The sequence below is a fragment of the Lagenorhynchus albirostris genome, chromosome 7, assembly GCF_949774975.1.
Source record: "Lagenorhynchus albirostris chromosome 7, mLagAlb1.1, whole genome shotgun sequence".
In the NCBI taxonomy this organism is placed as follows: Eukaryota; Metazoa; Chordata; class Mammalia; order Artiodactyla; family Delphinidae; genus Lagenorhynchus; species Lagenorhynchus albirostris.
In genome coordinates, this window is record NC_083101.1 from 68,141,484 (window position 1) to 68,161,877 (window position 20,394).

A 20,394-nucleotide genomic window follows, 5' to 3' on the forward strand; every position below is an offset into this window, starting at 1 on the left:
AGGACCCATGCTTCTATGTGATCTAGTTCAGCGGTTCCCAATCCTGGCAAATGGGGAAATCACCGAAAGACTGCTGGTGGGGCCCACCCTCAGAGAGGATGATTTAACAGCCTGGGAAACCAGTATCACTTTAAAGCTCCCCAGCTGACTCTAGGGGGCAGCCACGGTTGAGAACCACCCACTGACGCCAGAGATGTGTAAGATTTCTCACCCAGTTACTACAGTTCCCTTTAATTCTCCCCACTACTGATGACATTTTCAATATTCACATAACAAAGTTAGCAAGTGTTTTTTGCAGCTTTCCAGATGCTAACATATTTTAAGCACAACCCATTAGCAGGAGTCTCACACACATTATCTCATTAACTACTTAGAGAATCCTGGAGAAGTTCAGTTACCTGCCCAAGACCCCACAATGAACAACAGCCCATGAGGGCTGACCCCAGAGCCGCCCCTCTTTTCTGTTGCTCCTGTGCTGTCCTCAAGCCCAGCAATTCTTACATGTCCTAAGAAGGAGGTGAAAGAAGCACCTCAGGCGTTGTGAGATACAGGAAAGGAGTCAGCGGCAGAACTTTGACTAAAACGCGGGATTTCTCCCTGGAACCACCTGCTTCACCCAAGCATGGTTAATAAAGGCAATGGTCAGGAGAGACACCTGGCAAGGCCAGGACAAGGGAGCGCAAAACTAATTTCCTTTCCTTATTCTTGTTCAACTCTATACCAGTGTGGACATGAGTTTTAGAATACCTTACACTCCTCAGTAGTAAGAATTTCTCTGAATGAGAAATTCAGTTACATGAAAGGATTCCTCTTCCCCAAAAAGAGACCAACAAAAGATGCAAGACTTGGCCCAACCTGGCCAGGGGGGTTTCTATCCTTGTCTGACACTCTCTAGGCTGCAGGGAGGGGAGCACAAACTCTGCGGGTCTGTGCCCATTTCCAACGTCCGCGCAGCTCTCGGCGGGAAGGAAAACGGAGAAGGCCTGAGAACAGCCACGTTCATCGGGGCTGATTCAACGCGGCGCGTTAACTGCTAACAACAGTTAGCAGCAGCCTAAAAGAGGCCGCCGCCAAGTGGACGCACCCACCGTGGTGCTGCCTGATCTCGAAGCTCAGGGTCAGGGCTCAGCCTAGCTTTCAGAGTCTGAAATTCCAGGTTCCTGGGCCCTAGGCGCGGGCGCGGCCGCCTTACCCGCAGGAGCACAGGTCGCAGATGCACTTCCTCTTCATCGGGGCCATGCACAGGCCTGGACGCCGGCGCAGGGCATCCCACGCCGCTGCCTCCTAGACGCCGACCGCCTCGCAGGGGGCGCGCCGAGTCTCCTGGGTCTTGGCAAATATCCTGAATACTGACTCCAGAGAAAACTTAAGTGACCCTTTTGCAAACTCCGGTCTTCCGTTTCCTTCCCTGAGCCGGCCTTGCACCGGGGCAGAACAGAGCGTGGACCACGCGGGCCCGGGAGACCGCCCCCTGCACGCACCGCCCCGGCCCCTCCACGCACCGGCCCCGCCTCTGCCCGCCCCAGGCCCGCTGGGCCTCTGTGACGTCACTGGGGCCACGGGTGCACCTGTGAGGTCAGGAATCTTGCAGAGGCTTGCTTGGCAGGCCCAGGACCAAGGTCCCCCATTGGGCCTTGTTGAAACCTCGGGAAAAGCGAAGACTGTGACGACTTTGGAAAGCTCGTGGGTGCACAAGTCAGCAAACGCCCTGCTCACTTGGGCAAAAAGGCCGAAAACCCCACCTTCATCACACTGGGTGGCATTTTCTATCTCTAGGATCCATGGTGCCCCTTGGTATAGAAAGGCATCCATTTCCAGATCTTCCTTGTGGAAATCGATGCCTTCAGCTCTTCACACAGACCTCGCACTCTGAGAACAAAGCAGTTTCAGGGCGCCTCGGCCTTGACTGCTCAAGTTGGTGCTCAGTCACTGCCCCAGGTGATAGTAATGATGCCGGGGCAGTGGTCCTCAAGTTTCCGTGTGCATCAGAATCACCTGGCTTGATAAAAGCCAGATAGCCACACCCTACCCCCGAGTTTCTGATTCAGTGGACCTAGCAAGTTCTGAGCCACTCCGATGCCGCTAGGCCAGGGGCCACACTTTAAGAAGCACAGTTTGGGAGATTATTTTGCCCTCTCTATAACCAGCCTTCCCCTATTATAGTGTTTCTTCAGCTCACCTGACCCTGAGAACCACTACAGAGCCTACCTAGAAACCACTGGCATCAATAACTCTAATCTGGGACCCTAGTTTCAACAAGAAGCCAGGTGATTTGAATCACAAAGCAAACTCAGGAGACACTGCTCGGATGGGTGGTTTGGAATTAAACACGATGACTTCCCCATTGTGGGACATGGGAACTTCAAGTATTGACAATCCTATGGTTGTTTTTCTTTCCCACACTTCCTCACTCTTCCCATTAGTTTTTGTGAAGGAGTGAGTCAGTAAGTCAGAGGCATTTTAGACTGCAGAACACTTAATATTCAGAGTTTTTTGTATTTTTTTCTTCCACGTTCGGCTCTAGAATAGAGCTCAGCAAAGTATTGGCAACAGGCCAAATTCAGCCGGCCACCTGTCTTTGCATGGCCAGCAAGCTAACAATGTTTTTTTACATTTTTAAATGGTTGAAAAAAGTTAAAAGAATAATACGTGACCCATGAAACATATAAAGTTCAAGTTTCGGTGTCTACAAAATTTGTAGAAATATTCCTGATTTTGCCTCTTGGCCCACAAAAGCTAAAATATTTACTATATGACTTTTTACAGAGAAAGTTTGCTGACCTCAGCTCTAAAAAGTCAAAGAGGGAGATCCAGAGGGGAGCAAAGCTTACTGATCATTCTTAAGAACAGGGGAGGGTGAAGCTGCTCCTTGCCTTCTCAGTAGGAGGTCAGGGCCCTAACAGCTGAGGATGGAAACCTGAGGGGACAGGATGGAGACAGGGAGGCTATTGAAAGCCGAGGAAAAGCCTGCATGCCATCCCTTGCCATTGACAGGGAACATCACATGGGCCTTACAGAGGAACTACAGTGATGAACACCAGCCTTCTCTTGACAGCTGTCTTAACATTACCTATGAATCTTCCAGAAGAAAAATGTCACACTCATGCCCCCAGACTTGGATGAGAAGCAACCCCCCCCACCTTTCAAACTGCCCTTGTGGGGAGCAGCTTTGTCAACAACCCATGGCACTCCCAACTTCCCCCATCCCTGCTCTCAACAGAGGGTGGAGATCTTGAAAGATGAAGATGGTATGGATAAAATGGCATCAACACTGGTACTTTTGTAGAGCTGGTGCTGGACAAGACAACCTTTCCTCCCCCTCCCTGTGACAATTACTGCCCATGTCTTGTTAGTTCCAGACAACTCTACCCTAACTCGTATAAACAACTCTCTAATCCTGTTCCAAAACGTCCTTGCCTATGAAGAATTTACTGTCACTTGCTACGCATTAAACACTTTTGCATACTTTCCCTTAAGCTCTCTTGTCCATCTCTTAAAACTGGCATAAATCTGTCTTACCCGTATTGCAAACAAGAACACTGAAGCTAGGAGGTAAACTCACTCAAGATCACACAGCTAATGAGTACTAGAGCTGAGATTCAGGCCCACTTTGATCTTTCTTTTCAAACTTGTCCTCCCAGGAAATAGAATGAATGGGTAAGCTGGAGATCTTAGGGACCACTGCAAATGGTATTTTATCTTAAAATTTTATATTTACTTCTTAATATGGGCATCTTTAATATTTCCCCAAACTCTTTTTGTAAAATTGACATTCAGTGAAGCTATACAATTTCTTTCCTGTGGCCTTAAAACCCATCCAACCCCAAACTCACTGCTGTATACCATCGGAAAATCTACTCTTTGTAGACCACTGTTAAAACTCTATAGTTACTCCTCTGAGTACAAAGCACTTTAGCAAACATTGCCTTTTTTACCATCTTTAATTATTTGGAATTGCTAAACTTCATTGGCACCAATAGAAGACTAGCCCATCATGACACATAAATTGGGCATCTACCATTCACTCCACAAACACTTACTGATCTCCTATGATGAATCAGACACTGTGCTGAATGACAGAGACAAGGAACAGGAACCTCATGGAACCTTAATATAGAAGGAGAAGCAGGTGACCAAAATATCGCCCAAGTGTATCATTATGAACTACGTTAAGTATCAAGAAGGATAAATAGGGGGACCTGGTGAATTCTATCAAACATTTGAGAAAAAAGTAACACCAATCCTACACATGATCTTTTAGAAAATTTAGGAACACTTCCCACTTATTCTACAAGGCCAGTATTACCCGGATTCCAAAGCCAGACAAAATTGTCACACGAAAACTACAGACCACTATCTCCTGTAAATATAAATGTAAAAATCCTTTAAAAATATAAGCAAACTGAACCAGCAATATATATAAAGGATTATATGCCATGACCAAGAGGAGTTTATACCAGAAATACAAGGTGGTTTTAACACTGGAAAATCAATTAATGTAATATACCACATCAGTAGAATAAAGGACAAAACTACTTGATCTTCTCAATGATTCAGAAGGCATTTGACAAAATCCAATAACCGTTCTTGATTTCTTTTTTTTTACAAAATCCTCAGGAAAATAGGGAAAGAAGGGAACTTCCTCAACCTGATAAAAGTCATTTACAAAAAAGCTACAACTACCATCATGCTTAGCAGTAAGACTGAATATTCCCTGCCACTGTGAGGAACAAAACAAGATGTCTGTTCTCACCACTTCTATTCAACACCCTACTGGAGGTTCTTGCCAGTGGAATAAAAAAAAGAAAAAGAGTTAAAGGCATCCAGATTGGGAAGGAAAAAATAAAACTGTATCTACAGATGACATGGTCCTATACTTAGGAAATCCTAAGAACTCTACACACACACACACACACACACACACACACACACACAGAACTACCAAAAACAAGAAAGTTAAACAAAGCTGCAGGAGACAAGATCAATTACAAAATCAATTGAATTTCTACATACTAGCAACAAACAATCCAAAAGTTAAATTAATAAAACAATGCAATTCACAATAGCATAAAAATGAATACAACACCTAGGAATAAATTTACCCCTTAAGTGCAAGACTTTACAGTGAAAACTACAAAGCATTTCTGAGAGAAATTAAATAAGATATAAATGAATGGAGAGATATATATAAATGAATGGATCAGAATATTCAATATTGTTAAGAAGGCAATTCTCCCCTAACTGATTTATAGATTCAGTGCAATCCCTATCAAAATCCCAGCAAACTTTCTGTTACAGAAATTGGTGTGCTGATCCTAAAACTGTATACAAAAGGCAAAGGACCTAAAATAGCCAGACAGTTCTGAAAAAGAACAACAAAAAAGACTTAAACCATTCAATTTCAAAACTTAGTATCAAAATTATAGCTAAAGTAATCAAGACAGTATGATATTAGCTACAGATAAACATACAGATCAAGGAAAAGAATGGAGAATCCATAAGTAAACTCTTACATTTGTGGTCAATTGATGCCAAAAAAGTGTCATGGCAAGTCAGTGAGGAAAGGATGGTCTTTTCAACAAATGACACTGGGATAACTGGACATCCATATACAGGAAATTTAAAAAAAGAGCTTAAACACTCACACCACCTCACACAAAAATTAACTCACAATACACCACAAACTTAAATGGAAAACCTAAAACTGTAAAACTTCTAGAAGAAAGCATATAAGTAAATCTTTATAACCTTTGTTAGACAAAGATATCTTAGACATACACCAAAATCATGATCCATAAAAATAAAAAATTTACATATTGGATTTTAAAAAAATAATTTACTCTTCAAAAGACACTATTAAGGGACTTCCCTGGTGGCGCAGTGGTTAAGAATCTGCCTGCCATTGCAGGGGACATGAGTTCGATCCCTCGTCCAGGAAGATCCCGCATGCTACGGAGCAACTAAGCCTGTGTGCCCAAACTACTGAGCCCGCATGCCACAACTACTGAAGTCTGCACGCCTAAAGCCCGTCCTCCACAACAAGAGAAGCCACCGCAATGAGAAGCCCATGCACTGCAATGAAGAGTAGCCCCCACTCATTGCAACTAGAGAAAGCCTGCACAGAGCAAGACCCAATGCAGCCAAAAATTAATTAATTAATATTTAAAAAGACAAGAGAATGAAAGGACAAGTACAAGCAATCCTGAGAAAGAAAATGGAGCTGGAGGACTCAGACTCCCTGACTTCAGACTATACTACAAAGCTACAGAAATCAAAACAGTATGGTATTGGCACAAAAACAGAAATATAGATCAATGGAATAGGATAGAAAGCCCAGAAAGAAACTCATGCACCTATGGTCAATTAATCTATGACAAAGGAGACACAAATAAACAATGGAGAGAAGACAGTGTCTTCAATGAGTGGTGCTGGGAAAACTGGACAGCTATATGGAAAAGAATGAAATCAGAACACTCTCTAACACCATACACAAAAATAAACTCGAAATGGATCAAAGACCTAAATCCAAGGCTGGATACTATAAAACTCTTAGAGGAAAACTTAAGCAGGACACTCTTTGACATAAATCACAGCAATATCTTTTTTGATCCACCTCCTAGAGTAATGAAAATAAAATAAATAAATAAACAAATGAGACCTAATTAAACTTAAAACCTTCTGCACAGCAAAGGAAACAATAAACAAAATGAAAAGGCAAACTTCAGAATGGGAAAAAATATTTGCAAATGAAGTGACCAACACAGGATTAATCTCCAAAATATACACACAGCTCATGTTAGCTCTATGTCAAAAAACAAACAACCCAATCAAACAATGGGCAGAAGACCTAAATAGACATTTCTCCAAAGAAAACATGCAGATAACCAAAAAGCACATGAAAAAATGCTCAACATCACTAATTATCAGAAAAATGCACATCAAAACTACAATGAGGTATCACCTCACAACAGTCAGAATGGCCATCATCAAAAAGTCTACAAACAGTAAATGCTGGAAGGGTGTGGAAAAATGGGAACCCTCTTACACTGTTGGTGGGAGTGTAAATTGGTACAACCACTATGGAGAACAGTATGGAGGTTCCTTAAAAAACTAAAAATAGAGCTACCACACGATCCTGCAATCCCACTCCTTGGCATAATCCTAAACCATGATCCTAAAGGATATATGCACCCTAATGTTCACTGCAGCACTATTTACAATAGCCAGGACATGGAAGCAACCTGAATGTCCATCGACAGCAGAATGGACAAGGAAGATGAGGTACATATATACAATGGAATATTACTCAGCCATAAAAAAGAATGCAGCAATATGGATGGACCCAGAGATTATCATACTAAGTCAGACAGAGAAAGACAAAAATCATATGATATCACTTGTATGTGGAATCTAATTTTTAAAAAAAGAAAAGAAACCAATGAACTTGTTTACAAAACAGAAACAGATTTACAGATGTTGAAAACGAACTTATGGTTACCAAAGGGGAAACATGGCAGGGGGAGGGGAAGGGAGGGAGAAATCAGGAGCTTGGGATGAACACACACACACACTGCTATATATGACAGATAACAAAGGACTTCCCTGGTGGTGCAGTGGTTAAGACTCTGCACTCCCAATGCAGGGGGCTGGGGTTCAATCCCTGGTCAGGGAACTAGATCCCACATGCATGCCGCAACTAAGAGTTTGCATGCCACAACTAAGGAGCTGGCAAGCCGCAACTGAGGAGCCTGCTGCAACTAAGGAGCCCACCTGCCACAACTAAGACCCGGCACAGCCAAATAATAAATAAATAAATAAATATTAAAGAAAAAATGATAGTGCCTACTTAAAAAAAGATAGATAACCACCAAGGACCTACTGTATAGCACAGGGAATGCTTGTCAATATTCTATGATAACCTATATGAGAAAAGAATCTAAAAAGGAATAAATATATATACATGTATAACTAAATCACTTTACTGTACACCTGAAACTAACACAACATTGTAAATAAACTATACTCCAATAAATTTTTATTTTATTTTATTTATTTTAATAAATTTGTTTATTTATTTATTTTTGGCTGTGTTGGGTCTTCACTGCTGCACACAGGCTTTCTCTAGTTGCGGGGAGCAGGGGCTACTCTTCATTGCGGTGCGCGGGCTTCTCATTGTGGTGGCTTCTCTTGTTGCAGAGCATGGGCTCTAGGCACACGGGCTTCAGTAGTCATGGTATGTGGGCTCAGTAGTTGTGGCTCACGAGCTCTAGAGTGCAGGCTCAGTAGTTGTGGCGCACGGGCTTAGTTGCTCTGCGGAATGTGGGATCTTCCCGGACGAGGGATCGAACCCATGTCCCCTGCACTGGCTGGTGGATTCTTAACCACTGCACCACCAGGGAAGTCCCTCCAATAAAATTTTTTAAAAGAAAAAAAAATTGCTACTATGTGAGTGACCACTGAAGCAACTTGGAACTGATGTCAGTGATAAGGCCAACAGAAAGAAAATAATTTAGTGAAAAATTAAATAAAGAATAGTTGATAAAGGAAAATAAAAAAGATAAGTACAGACTGAGAGAAATGCTTGCACATCATTTATCTGATAAAGGACCATATCCAGAATATGCAAAGAACTCTTACAACTCTTAATAACACAACCCAATTTTAAAAGAGCAGAAGATTTTAAGAGATACTTCACCTAAGAAAATATATGAATGCTTAATAAGCACATGAAAATATACTTGTGCAGAAAAGAGTTAACAAAGCAAGCCTGAGACTGCTATGCTTAGAAAGTCCTACTTGCAAGGATTGCCCTTGGCTGAGAACTTGGATCTCAGGAGAGTTCCCACCATTCCCTAGTAACAATAACTCACTGTGCCTAAAGTGTAAACACTGTAGTTTACACTGAACACCTACTTTCCTTCTAGGAACCTGAAATTTTGGTGCATGGTAGGTAAATGGTGCCTAAATGACTGGCCCCCAATAAAAAACCCTGGGCTCTGGGTTCCCAATGAGATTTCACGGTAGACAACATTTCACACGTATTGTCACAACTCGTTGCTGGAGGAATTAAGTATATTTTGTGTGACTCCACTGGGAAATGACTTTTAGAAGCCTGTGCTTGACTTCCTCCAGACTTTACTCCATGTGTCTTTTCTCTTTGCTACTTTTGTTATGAGTTCTTTTGCTGTAATAAATCATAGCCATGAGCATGACAACATGCTAAGTCCTCTGAGTCCTTCTAACAAATCATGGAACCTGGAGGGTGGTCTTCAGGACCCCCAACACAATCTATGACATCAATAATCATTAGGGATATGCAAATTATAACCATGATGAGACTCCACCTCACATCCATTAGAATGGCTATAAACCAACATTGTTCCCAAGGATCTGAAAAAAGTGGAACTCTCATGCATTGCTGGTAGGAGTATAAAATGGGTCAGCCACTTATGAAAAAGTTTGGCAGTTTCTTTAAAAGTTAAACATATACTTACTGTAATTCTACCCGTAGGTATTTACCCAAGAGATATGAAAACATGTGTCCATACAAAAACTTTAATATGAATGTTTATGGTAGCATTATTCATAATGGCATAAAAACTGGAAACAATCCCCATTTCCATCAACTGGTGAATGAACAAAATGTAGTAGTATATATTCATACAATGGAGCACTATTTAGCAATAAAATAAATGGAATACTGAAACATGTTACAATTTGGATGAACCTCAAAAACCTTATGCTAAGAGAAAGAAGCAAGATACAAAATAACTATATGATTCCACTTACATAAAATTTCTAGAGAAAGCAAATCTATAGAGACAGAAAGCAAAACAGTAGTTGCATGGGTCTCAGGTTGGGAGTAGAGACTGACTGCAAACAGAAGCAAGAGAAATTTGGTGGGGGGTGGTGTGATAGAAATATTCTAAAAACGAGCCGTGGTAATGGAAATGTACCTTATATACAATGGATGAATTATGGTAAGTAGATTATACCTCAATAAAGTTTTTTTTAATATTTCAATTTCATTGGTGTATAGTTGATTTACAATGTGTTAGTTTCAGGTGTACAGTCAAGAAAAAATTTTTTAAGAAAAGAAATCACTTGCAAAAAGTCCCCTTCAGTGTCATTATCAAATTATTATTTAGTTTTGAATAATTTAGGTAAAGATTTTTCTTATTTCCAAACAAGGTGGTAGATTAAACATACAGATTTATCTTTCTCTCACCAAAATCCCACTAAAATGAGAGTAATGGGAGGACGGGGTATGGACAAAGATAGAATAAGAGATAATAGCATCAAATTTGGGGAAGCAGAAAAGCACAAGGAAGAATGGTGCCTGACTTAGCTGACCCAAGAAAACTGAATCCTTAGCCAACAGCAGAGAAAGTTGGGAAGAAGAATTATTTTTACCACAGAACCTCCAAAATGTTCAAGATTCAGCAGCATCAGTGACAGTACAACACTAGAAACAGAAGGACTGATTGAAGACCTGTTTAAGAAGCAGTTAGAGGATATATGGTGCAACACAGGGAATATAGCCAATATTTTATAATAACTATAAATGGAATATAACCACCTTTAAACATTGTGAATCAATATGTTGTCTAACTGAAACTTAAATAATATTATACATCAATTATCCCTCAGTAATTTAAAAAATGAAGCCATTAGACCCACAGATCCCCTCCCCAATTCCAGATTGCCAGGCAATTGCTCCTCACCCACTAATCCCAAACACTTATCAGTTTTTACTCCCTGAAAAGAGTAAACCAGAGTGTCTATGAATTGGGGGAACACCAAGGACATTGAGGAATGGAGTACCATGTTGAAAACAGGAGGATTAAGTGAAGTCTGTCTATAAACTGAATATTAGGACACTGGTTTTCTTCTCCTAGAATGACCAGAATGTTATTTATCAGGCTTATATTCATCCCAGCCCAGCAGAAGAATCTTGGAAGAATCAAAGCAGCCAAACAGAACAAGTCTAAAGATGCAGGCAACAGAAGTTTCCTCAAAGAAATGGCTCAGCCAGATGACTTTCCAATGAACCTCATAGTCTGCCAGTGCTACCCACAGGCTTTAAATGAATTTAAATAGGAGCAGACAGCCAAAAATCACTAGACAATTGAGGAAAGTTTCTAACATGAAAAAGACAGACTAAAACAAAACAAACCAACAAAAGAAATTTGGAAGAAATCAAGACTAAACAGAGATGAAAACTTTCCTTAATGTTACCAAGATCCTCAAAGAGGTAAAAGACGTTTTGTCCAAGAAAATAATTTATATTTGTAAAGGAACTTTACAAATTTATATTTGTAAAGAAAAAGAAATAGCCTATGGAAATTTAAAATATGATACCAAAATTTAAAGCTCCAAAGAAGAGATGGAAGATTAAGATGATGAAAATCTCCTGGAAAACAGAACAAAAAGACAAATAGAAAATAAGAAAGGGAATATAAAAACATTAGAGGATAGTTCATGAGATCCAATATCCAGATCACTGGAGTGTGGATAAGAGAGAACAGAGAATACAGAAGAAATGTAGCATCAAAAAAGTCCAGAACATTTTCCAAAATTAAAGGACATGAGAAGGCCCAGCACAAAGCAAACTGGGGCTCAAAGTTTCAGAACACCAGAGATAATGAGAAAATCTACGTTTTTAAGAGAGAAAAAATAGATCAATAATAATAATAGTAAATAGATCAAACACAAATTAACAGGCATCAGACTTACTAGAAGCTAAAAGACAATGGAGTAATGCCTCTAAGACTTTGATGGAATATTGTTTCCAACCAACCAAATGTCAGAGTAAAAATAAAGACAATTTCAGAAAGGCGATGTCTTGAAACTTTTATTGCTCTCATGCTTTTTATCAGGAAGCTACTGGAGAATGTGTTCCACCAAGTGAGTGAATAAGGTAAAAAATGAGGAACGGATAGGATCAAGGAAAAAGGGTACCTAAGAAAGGGGAAGGAAATCCCAGAATGATAGTGAAAGGAGATCAGTTCACCTGTAGAGGAGACACTGAGGATCCCAGAACAGATGTCACCAAGGAGATGAAACTGAGTTTGAATATAATGAGATTTTCCATACACTATTTTGTATTATGACATTTTGCTGTATGTTTTATTTCCATAAACTAGAGCAAGGGAGGATATTTTAACTTCCTGTCTTGCACATATGTTAACATAGTGCCCTACACACACAAGATACTCAAAAAATTTTTTTAATTACAAGGTATTCTTTTTTTATAATTATTATTTATTTTTAAAATTTTTGGCTGCGTTGGGTCTTTGTTGCTGTGCACGTGCTTTCTCTAGTTGCGGCGAGCAAGGGTTACTCTTCGTAGCAGTGCACGAGCTTCTCATTGCAGTGGCTTCTCTTGTTGTGGAGTACAGGCTCTAGGCACACAGGCTTCAGTAGTTGTGGCTCGTGGGCTCTAGAGCACAGGCTCAGGAGTTGTGGCGCCCGGGCTCAGGTGCTCCGCGGCATGTGGGATCTTCCCGGACTGGGGCTCGAACCCATGTCCACTGCATTGGCACACGGATTCTTAACCACTGTGCCATCAGGGAAGCCCAATATTCAAATATTTTTTTTATTTTTTTCTGAAAAGCAGCACTGTTTTTAATCAGTTTTAGTCCAGAATACAAAGCAAGGTGCTAGTTGTTGCCTCAATGATAGTACAATGATAAACAATGGCTTTTTCTTCCCCCATTAAGGCAAGTTACAGATGTGTATCAGATGGACAGGATGAGACATTTGAATAAGTGAATGGAAGAATGGAATACCTGTATTTGTAGAGTATAGCACACTAAAAAGGGCTATATGGTGGATCTGGAGTATCCTAACTTAGGAAGCTTCAGTATCCTGAAAACACTGATAAGTTCTGAATGAATGATACTGAATAAAACTAATTCATTCATCTACTTAGAGACCAAGGACAGAACAATGTTATATTTTTACAGGGGTAGTACGGCCTATTATTAGGCAAGTAGACCCTGCAGTTATTCTATATGAGTTCAAATTTCTATTTCAACAACTATAACTAAATTATATTAATGGATACATACTATTAATTGAGGTAAATTATGACATCAACAGTATAAAATGTAGAGAAGACGTAAAAATGGAAAGTTCTTATACGCAAGTGAAGTCAAGTTTTTATCAGCTTATTTTAAGTCTATTTTAGACTGTTAAAACTATAAGATATTTTATGTAGGCCCTTTGTCATCACAAAGTTAATGCCTATAGAAGTTACACAAAAGAAAAAGAGAAAAGAATCGAAACACTACAAAAAAAACACAAAACACAAAGGAAGATAACAAGAGAGAAAAGAAGGACAAAAGAACTACAAGACAAAGAGAAAATAGTTAACATAATCGCAACTGTAAATCTTTCACTATCAATAACTACTTTAAATGTAAATAGACTAAACTCCCCAATAAATAGATACAGAGTAGCTAAAAGAATATGAAAACCAAGATTCAACTATATGCTGCCCATAAGAAACTCACTTTAGGGGCTTCCCTGGTGGCGCAGTGGTTGAGAGTCCGCCTGCCTATGCAGGGGACATGGGTTCGTGCCCCGGTCCGGGGAGATCCCACATGCCGTGGAGCGGCTGGGCCCATGAGCCATGGCTGCTGAGCCTGCGCGTCCGGAGCCTGTGCTCCACAACGGGAGAGGCCACAACAGTAAGAGGCGCGCGTATCACAAAAAAAATATATATATATATATTGACAGATCTGAGAGGAGAAATTAACAGCAATACAATAATAATATGAGACTTCAATACCCCAGTTGCAATAATAGACAGAACATCCAGACAGAAAATCAATAAACAGTGGATTTGAACAACACTATAAACCAAAGATATATACAGAACTTTTCACCAAACAGCAGAGGAATACACGTTCTTCTTAAGTGCATACAGAAACATTCTCCAGGATAAATCACATGAGGTCACAAAACAAGTCTTAAAAAATTTAAGATCAAAATCATACCAAGTATCTTTTCTGATCAGAATGGAAAAACTAGAAATCAATAAAGTAAGAAAACAGGAAAATTCACAAATACATGGAAACTAAACAACACACTCTTGAATAAATCTCTAGGTCAAACAGGAAACCAAAAGGGAATCCAAAAAATGTCTTGAGACAAAAGCAAAAACACAATGTACCAAAACTTATGGGATGCAGCAAAAGCAGGACTAAGAAGACTTAGGACGATGTGATGAAAACCTACCCTTAAAAAGATCTCAAATAAACAACCAGACTTTACACCTCAAGGAACTAGAAAAAAGCAGAATAAACTAAACCCAAAATTAACAGAAGAAAAGAAATAATAAAGATCAGAGAAGAAATCAATCAAATAGAGAATAGAGGGAAAAATCAACAAAACTAAGGGTTGGGTTTTTTGAAAAACTAAAACCAACAAACCCATAGCTCAAGTAAGAAAAATGAGAGAAGACTCAAATACAATCAGAAATGAAAGAGGAGACATTACAATGGATGTCTCAGAAATAAAAAGGATCAGAAGGGACTATTATGAACAATTATGTGTGTGCAAATTAGATAAACTACAAAAAATGGATAAATTCCAAGAAACATACAACCTACCAAGACTGAATCAAGAAGAAATATTGTAGAAAGCTTGAACAAACCAGTAACATATAAGGAGGCTGAAGTAGTCATCAAAAATCTCCAAACAAAGAAAAATCCAGGAACAGATGACTTCACTGCTGAATTCTACCAAACACTAAAAGAAGAATTAATATCAATCCAATAGAGAAAAGATAGTCTATTCAATAAGTTGTGCTAGGAAAACTGGACAGCTACTTGTAAAAGAATGAAATTAGAACATTCTCTAACACAATATACAAAAATAAACTCAAACTGGACTAAAGACCTACATGCAAGACTGGAAACCATAAAACTCCTAGAAGAAAACATAGGCAGGGGCTTCCCAGGTGGCGCAGTGGTTAAGAATATGCCTGCCAATGCAAGGGACACAGGTTCGAGCCCTGGCCCGAGAAGATCCCACATGCCACGGAGCAACTAAGCCCGTGCACCACAACTACTGAGCCTGAGCTCTACAGCCCGCAAGCCACAACTACTGAGCCCACGTGCCACAACTACTGAAGCCTGCGTGCCTAGAGCCCGTGCTCTGCAACAAGAGAAGCCACGACAATGAGAAGCCCGCGCACCACAGCAAAGAGTAGCCCCCACTCACTGCAACTAGAAAAAGCCCGCGCACAGCAATGAAGACCTAACACGGGCATAAATAAATACATAAATTTATTTTTTTAAAAAAAGAGAAAGAAAATATAGGCAGAACACTCTTTGACATAAATTGCAGCAATATTTTTTTGGATCTACCTCCTAAAGCAAAGGAAATAAAAGCAAAAATAAACAAATGGAAACTAATTATACTCAAAAGCTTTTGCACAGCAAAGGAAACCATCAACAAAACAAAAAGACAACCTATTGAATAGGAGAAAACATTTGCAAATGATATGACAGATAAGGGGTTAATATCCAAAATATATAAACAGCTCATACAACTCAACATCAAAAAAACAAACAACCTAGTTTAAAAATGGGCAGAAGACCTGAATAGACATTTTTCCAGCGAAGACATGCAGATGGCCAACAGGCGCATGAAAAGATGCTCAACATCGTTAATCATCAGAGAAATGCATAGTAAAACCACAGTAAGATATCACTTCACAATGGCTATCATTAAAAAAAAAACAAGTAGGGACTTCCCTGGTGGTCCAGGGGTAAAGAATCCGCCTTCCAATGCAGGGGACATGGGTTCAATCCCTGGTCAGGGAACTAAGATCCCACATGCCACGGGGCAACTAAGCCCACAGGCCACAACTACCGAGCCCACACACCTCAACTAGAGAGCCCACATGCTGCAAACTACAGAGCCCACGCGCCCTGGAGCCCAAGTGCCACAACCAGAGAGAGAAAAAACCTACACGCCACAACTAGAGAAGAGAAAACCCGCACACCACAACCAGAGAAGAGAAAACCAGCACGCCACAATGAAAGATCCCTCATGTCTCATCAAAGATCCTGCGTGTGCAACTAAGCAACTAAGACCCAACACAGCCAAAAAACAAAAAACACAAATAGATGACCTATTTGGGAAGGAAATCCAAAAAAATAGGGGATATATGTATACATATAGCTGATTCACTTTGCTGTACAGTAGAAACTAATACAACATTGTAAAGCAACTATACTCCAATAAAAATTTTTTAAAAAACCCACAAATACCAAATGTTGGTGAGGATGTGGAGAAAAGGGAACACTTGTACACTGTTGATGGGAATGTAGGTGCAGCCACTATGGAAAACAGTATGGAGTTTCCTCAAAAAAATTGAAAATAGAATTGCCATATGACCCAGCGATCCGACTACTAGGTATGTATTCAAAGGAAAGGTCACTATCTCAAAAAGATATCTGCACCCTCATGTTCATTGCAGGATTCCTTACAATAGCCAAGATGTGGAATGAACCCAAGTGTCCACTGATGGATGAATGGATAAAGAAAATGTGATTGATATTAATATATCAATAAATATCAGAGAGACAGGAGAGGGAATTCAGCCATAAAAATGAAAGAAATCCTGCCTTTTGCAACGACAAGGATGGACCTTGAAGTGAAATAAGTCAGACACAGAAAGACAAATCCTATATGATCTCATCTATATGTGGAATCTAAAAAAACCAAACTCATAGATGCATATTGGTGGTTGCCAGAGGTGGGGTTTGAAGAGGTTGGAAAAATGGGTGAAAGTGGTCAAAAGGTACAAACTTCCAGTCATAAGATAAATAAGTTCTGGACATGTAATGTACAGCACGGTGACTATAGTTAACAATACGGTATTGTATATTTGAAACTTGCTAAGAGAGTAGATCTTAAACGTTATTAATTACCACAACAAAAAAATTGTAACTACGTGAGGGGATGGGTGTTAACTAAGCTTATTGTGGTAATCATTTGGCAATATATACATATATCAAATTATTACATTGTACACCTAAAACTAATACAATATCATATGTCAAGTATATCTCAATAACACTGGGGAAAAGGGGGAAAAATCATCATAATCCAATATAAGTACTAGAAGAATTTAAATAAACTGAATGCTAAAAACCAAAAATGTTCAACTTTTCTAAGAATAGCAGGAATTCTTCTGTTGATATATTTTAGCTAAAATTTATGTCAATATCCACTTGTAGAATATGGTGTTAGAGAACATTCTTACTGGCTCAGAAAACTGAAGATGTGTTAAGTTTTGAACAAAAAAATCAAAAGAAATCTTTTTACATTAAAAAAGTAGAAATGGAGGTTTATATATACAATGAAATATTATTCAGCCTTTAAAAGGGGGATCCTACCATTTGCAACAACAAGGATGAAACTGGAAGGCATCAGGCTAAGTGAAATAAGCCAGACACAGAAAGGAAAAACCTTGCATGATCTCACTTATCTGTAGAATCTAAAAAAAGTCAAATACATAGTAGCAGAGAGAATAGTTATTACCAGGTAGGGGGAAGTGAGGGTAATGGAGAGATAATGGTCAAAGGATAAAAAGTTGCAGTTATTCAGGATAAGTAAGTCTAGGGATCTAACCTACAACATGATGACTATAGTTAACACTGTATTGAATACTGGAAATTTACTGAGAGTAGATTTCAAGTGCTCTCACCACATACACACACAAAACTGGTAACTATACAAGATAGGTTAGCTTGACTGTAATCATTTCACTGTGTATGGACTGTGTATTCACTGTGTATGATGGACACCTTATATTTTAAAAATAAATTGCACTTCATTATGTAATAGACGTGTAACTTGGTAGAGTTACCTAACCCCTGTAAGCTTCCATTTACTGACTTGAAAATGAGGTTATTTATTCATAGGGTTATTGTGAGTAGTAAGTAATGTTCTATATTAGAGTTTCCTCAAGCTTTGGAATTCTGATTATAAATCCCAAAGTCTGAGACTACCGAGAAAGCAGGTGTAAGAAAGGAACTTGCTTCCAAGTGGAAAAAGCACTAACTGGGAGTTAGGATATCTCCCGGGAGGGATTCACCACCATTCAGCTGTGTAGCAATGGGCAATCACTTACTTCTGAACATCTGTACAGTTTTTATCTCCCCTGTCCTTGTACTGAGTAAACCAGGGAATCTGAGGAGGCCTAACTGGGCGGAGAAGTTAAGCCTTCTTCGGCTTTTCCCTGTCTGCTGCTCAGGCCTAAAACCACGCAACAGCACACCGCGCTCTTAAAGCGCGTAGTGGTGGGCTGGGGTTTTTTCGGCCACGAGATGGCAGCATTCTCCCAACTGCCCACACACGTACAATTTGCAACCGTAGGCCCCGTTTAAATAGCAGAACAGAACACCAGATTCCTGGGTTCACCTTCCATTTTCTCTTTCGGGTGGGCCCTGCTGCGTTTCGTTAAAAGAGCGGCTTATCAAAGCTCGTTGTGCCGCGAAGGCCGAGACAGCGGGTTCTCGCGAGATCGCCGCCGGAAGTGGGTGGCAGCGGAGACGCAGAGACTCTCCTCTCCGGAAGGCGAGCGTTTCTCCGTAGCGGTTGCAGCGGTTTACCCCACGGCGCTCTGCCCCAAGAAAGAGCTCACCGGTCGCCACCTTCCCAGCCCCGAGCTCGCACCTTCGGCTTCTCCGGCTGCACAGCTGCACGGCCTGGCCGTCGGAGCCCCCGCAAGCCTCGGCCCCTCCCTCCCTCCCTCCGACTCGCTGCAGTTAGGCCGCGCCCTGAGGCCCAGTCCGCGGCAGCTCCGGCGGGTGATGCCAAATACAGCCATGAAGAAAAAGGTGCTGTTGATGGGGAAGAGCGGGTCGGGGAAGACCAGCATGAGGTCCATTATCTTTGCCAATTACATCGCTCGTGACACCCGGCGCCTGGGTGCCACCATTGATGTGGAGCACTCCCACGTCCGATTTCTGGGCAACCTGGTGCTGAATCTGTGGGACTGTGGCGGTCAGGACACCTTCATGGAAAATTACTTCACCAGCCAGCGAGACAACATCTTCCGTAATGTCGAGGTTCTGATTTACGTGTTCGACGTGGAGAGCCGCGAACTGGAAAAGGACATGCATTATTACCAGTCGTGTCTGGAAGCCATCCTCCAGAACTCTCCTGATGCCAAAATCTTCTGCCTGGTGCACAAAATGGATCTGGTTCAGGAGGATCAGCGTGACCTGATTTTTAAAGAGCGAGAGGAAGACCTGAGGCGTTTGTCTCGCCCGCTGGAGTGTGCCTGTTTTCGAACATCCATCTGGGATGAAACGCTCTACAAAGCCTGGTCCAGTATTGTCTATCAGCTGATTCCCAATGTTCAGCAGCTGGAGATGAACCTCAGGAATTTTGCCCAGATTATTGAGGCCGATGAAGTTCTGCTGTTTGAGAGGGCGACGTTCTTGGTCATTTCCCACTACCAGTGCAAAGAGCAGCGTGACGTCCACCGATTCGAGAAGATCAGCAACATTATTAAGCAGTTCAAGCTGAGCTGCAGTAAATTGGCCGCTTCTTTCCAGAGCATGGAGGTTAGGAATTCTAACTTCGCTGCGTTCATCGACATCTTCACATCAAACACGTACGTGATGGTGGTTATGTCAGATCCGTCGATCCCTTCTGCAGCTACTCTGATCAACATTCGCAATGCCAGGAAACACTTTGAGAAGCTGGAGAGAGTGGATGGTCCCAAGCACAGCCTTCTTATGCGTTGAATATTGCCAAAATGCGCTCTCTGAAAATGCTGAATTGCCTTCCCCCGTTTTCTTTTAATATTCATAATGTCGTGTGCTTAAAAGTGGGCTTTGAAATGTGTGCTGCTTACTTCTTCCATCCCTTTCTTCCCTTCTCCCCAGTCTTCAAGCCTTGGACGCTATTTACTCAGCTATCCAGTAGAGCTTCAAGATGGCCTTTCTGAAAAGTTGGTATGGTGTTAACACTAAAGTAGGTGGTGGTGTATGTGTGTGTGTGTTCTGATTACCTGGTTATAATAGATATACACATCAAAGCCTTTACAATATCTTCCTGTATTCCTTACAAGGTTGCAAAGGTGGAATGTTATTTTATCAGCAAGGTATTAAAATGCATTTATAAATTCTTTTTGGCTTCAACCATGAATAAACATTTGCTGTTAGCAATTTAAAATATGGTCTTATTTGAAATAATTTGAAGGTGGTTAATATTAAAGCTATAGATTCTGATTGCCCACAAGTATTGCTTAACTGGTAAGTTTGATTTTGTGATCTTGGCTCCCATCACCTTAACGATGTTTCATAGCAACTGTAGCAGTGTGGTTAAGAGAACGGTCTCTGGAGCTAGACCACCTGAGCT

General features: G+C 40.7%; 2 protein-coding genes across 2 annotated transcripts in view; one reads left to right on the top strand and one right to left on the bottom strand.

Moving 5' to 3' along the window:
- Nucleotides 1-18,743, bottom strand: part of SAXO1 (stabilizer of axonemal microtubules 1) — a gene marked incomplete at its 5' end in the record, with an annotated part of 113,271 nt that extends 94,528 nt beyond the window's left edge. The window contains one exon of the mRNA XM_060153207.1: nt 18,445-18,743. Coding sequence (XP_060009190.1) covers nt 18,445-18,743 — 299 coding nt within the window. The remainder of the gene's footprint in view (nt 1-18,444) is intronic.
- RRAGA (Ras related GTP binding A) lies at nt 18,530-20,208 on the top strand. The gene has a single exon (XM_060155113.1). It carries the CDS (start codon nt 18,837-18,839, stop codon nt 19,776-19,778), a length of 942 nt encoding a protein of 313 aa, XP_060011096.1. The 5' UTR covers nt 18,530-18,836; the 3' UTR covers nt 19,779-20,208.
- Nucleotides 20,209-20,394: the final 186 nt, after the last annotated feature.